General features: G+C 45.9%; 1 protein-coding gene across 1 annotated transcript; it reads left to right on the top strand.

The window, feature by feature from the left end:
• Positions 1 to 663: 663 nt before the first annotated feature.
• Positions 664 to 1,961, top strand: LOC116990786 (P2Y purinoceptor 4-like). Its single transcript, XM_033048747.1, has one exon. It carries the CDS (start codon positions 741 to 743, stop codon positions 1,758 to 1,760), a length of 1,020 nt encoding a protein of 339 aa, XP_032904638.1. The 5' UTR covers positions 664 to 740; the 3' UTR covers positions 1,761 to 1,961.
• The last annotated feature ends 721 nt before the right edge of the window (positions 1,962 to 2,682 follow it).

The raw sequence follows: 2,682 nt of genomic DNA, 5'->3' as shown, positions 1-2,682 counted from the left end.
AAGGGTTGTCACTATCTACCCTATCTATGCCCCTCATCATTTATATATTTCTGTCAGGTTTCCCCTCAATCGCCGGCATTCCAGAGAAAACAATTCAAGTCTGTCCAACCTCTCAATGTAGCTAATACCTTCTAATCCAAGCATCAGGATGTCAGGACTTTCATATGAAGAAAGACTGGATAGACTCGGCTAGAATTTAGGAGATTGAGGGGGGATCTTATAGAAACTTACAAAATTCTTAAGGGGTTGGATAGGCTAGATGCAGGAAGATTGTTCCCGATGTTGGGGAAGTCCAGGACAAGGGGTACAGCTTAAGAATAAGGGGGAAATCCTTTAAGACCGAGATGAGAAAAACATTTTTCACACAGAGAGTAGTGAATCTCTGGAACTCTCTGCCACAGAGGGTAGTTGAGGCCAGTTCATTGGCTATATTTAAGAGGGAGTTAGATGTGGCCCTTGTAGCTAAAGGGATCAGGGGGTATGGAGAGAAGGCAGGTATGGGATACTGAGTTGGATGATCAGCCATGATCATATTGAATGGCAGTGCAGGCTCGAAGGGCCGAATGGCCTACTCCTGCACCTATTTTCTATGTATCTATGTATCTATGTATCATTCGGGCAAACCTCTTCTGTACCTTCTCCAAAGCCTCGTGACTCTGTATGAAATATTCTTTCATCACGGATACTAAAGCACAGTCACTACTGTACACCCGTGTTTTAACTTGGTTATATTTATATTTATGCATTTTATATGTTATAAATTCCACATCTCAATTTTCACCCAAGTTCAAGCTCTGATGATGGAAGACTCGTCCTTCAACTCCACCCATCAGCCAGTGAGTGCCAATCATTCCACAGTGGACCCTGGCTGTAAACCTGAGGATACTGGTGTTTTCATTCCCATTTTCCTAAGTTTGGTCTATTCAACGGGATTCATACTGAACTGTGTCAGCCTGTGGATCTTTTGGTTTTGCATCAAGAAGTGGAGCGCCGGGATGATCCTGCAGTTCAATTTGGCTTTAGCCGACGCCGTTATAACTCCTGCCGCACCGCTCATGGTCGCCTACTTCTCACTGGCGCACTGGCCCTTTGGACAGTTTCTCTGCCAGCTGAAGGTCTTCCTATTGAGCACCAACATGTACGGGAGCATCTACTTCTTGGCCCTTATTAGCATTCACCGCTACATCGCTGTTGTGCATTGCACCAAGAAAACCATCTTTAAGGAAGCGAGGTTTGTGAAGCTGGCCTGCATCGGTGTGTGGGTCCTTCTCTTTGTCCAAGGATTCCCATTCTTTTTTGTGCTCAAGACCACCGAGACGAACAACTCCATCCAATGCCTGAGCATTCATCAGGACGAGCTGTTGGTGTTGTACTTTGTGTGGAATACAGCCATTTTATTCACCGGTTACATCATCCCATTTGTTGCCGCCGTCGTTTGCTACACCTTACTCGCCTGTTTCATCGCCAATACTAATCAACTTAAGAGCCAACACATGAAGGTCAAGTCCATGCAAATGATAGTGGTGTCCCTGGCAATTTTTATAGTCTGCTTCCTCCCTGTACACGTGTCTCGCACGGTCGGGATCACAATGAGGCTCTTTTATCCTGATCGGTGCCAGGAGGTGAGCAAAGTGGAACTGGTTTATTACAGGTGCTTAGCGTTGTCGAGCATAAATTGCTGCCTCGACCCTTTATTGTATTTTTTTGCATCGAAAAAATTTCGTTCATATACGAGCAAAGTGGTGAGATTCACAAGATGAAGTGAGAGGGTTTTTTTTTTCTCCACTTCATTGCTTTTGAAAAAGTAATTGCCCTGAAAAATGAACTCATTCCCTTATACAACGTGATGGATCTGCAGAGTCCTTCCAACAGTTTCTGCTTTCAAACCAGATATCAACATCTGTAACACTTCATCGCTTGTACTGCTATCTGTGATTAAAGTTTAGCATTATTGAAAGTTACCCAGATTATCTTCTTCTTCTTCTGTTGTGTGTCTTTTAGACCTGCAGCTCCGTTGAGGCGAGCCAGGCCAACGTGTCATCGTCCAGGTCAATCAGACCTCGTTCACCATTCAGTGGCCGGTGTTTGGGGCAACTGGTGACCATGTGCTCCACTGTCTGTGTTGGGTCCCCACACTCGCAGGAGGCGCTGTCCACGAGGCCCCACCTCTTCATCGCTACTCCATAGCGTCCGATGCCTGTCCTCAAGCGGTTGAGCATTGTCCACTGTTTTCGGGGAAGATCCTGGCCAGGGACGTACATGGGGTCATTGATGTACTGGTGTAGCCTAGATGGGTCCGCTGACTTCCACTGGTCTCTCCATCTCGTCTTGACCCAGGCGGCCTTAGATGCATCAGTCGGTGTTGTGCAGAGCAGCTCTTGGGCTTGCATGGCAAAGGGGTGCCGTGACTTGAGGCCCAGATTATTTAAGTAATTAAGATCGTAAAAGCAAAAAACTTAGTCTGCTCCACCATTTGATCATGGCTGATCTATTTCCCCTCTCAATCCCATTCTCCTGCTTTCTCCCCATAACCTTAGATGCCCTTACCAAACAAAAACAATTGACTGATGAAGGGTTTCGGCCCGAAATGTTGCCTATTTCCTTCGCTCCATAGATGCTGCTGCACCCGCTGAGTTTCTCCAGCATTTTTGTTTACCAAAAACTTATCAATCTCTTGTTTTT

The sequence above is a fragment of the Amblyraja radiata genome, chromosome 32 (assembly GCF_010909765.2).
Source record: "Amblyraja radiata isolate CabotCenter1 chromosome 32, sAmbRad1.1.pri, whole genome shotgun sequence".
Taxonomy (NCBI): domain Eukaryota; kingdom Metazoa; phylum Chordata; class Chondrichthyes; order Rajiformes; family Rajidae; genus Amblyraja; species Amblyraja radiata.
Note: the sequence above shows the minus strand (reverse complement) of the source record. Positions and strands in the feature narration are given on the sequence as shown.

Coding starts and splice junctions, on each gene's coding strand:
- LOC116990786 (XM_033048747.1), top strand. CDS start 741: ATGCATTTTATATGTTATAAATTCCACATCTCAATTTTCACCCAAGTT.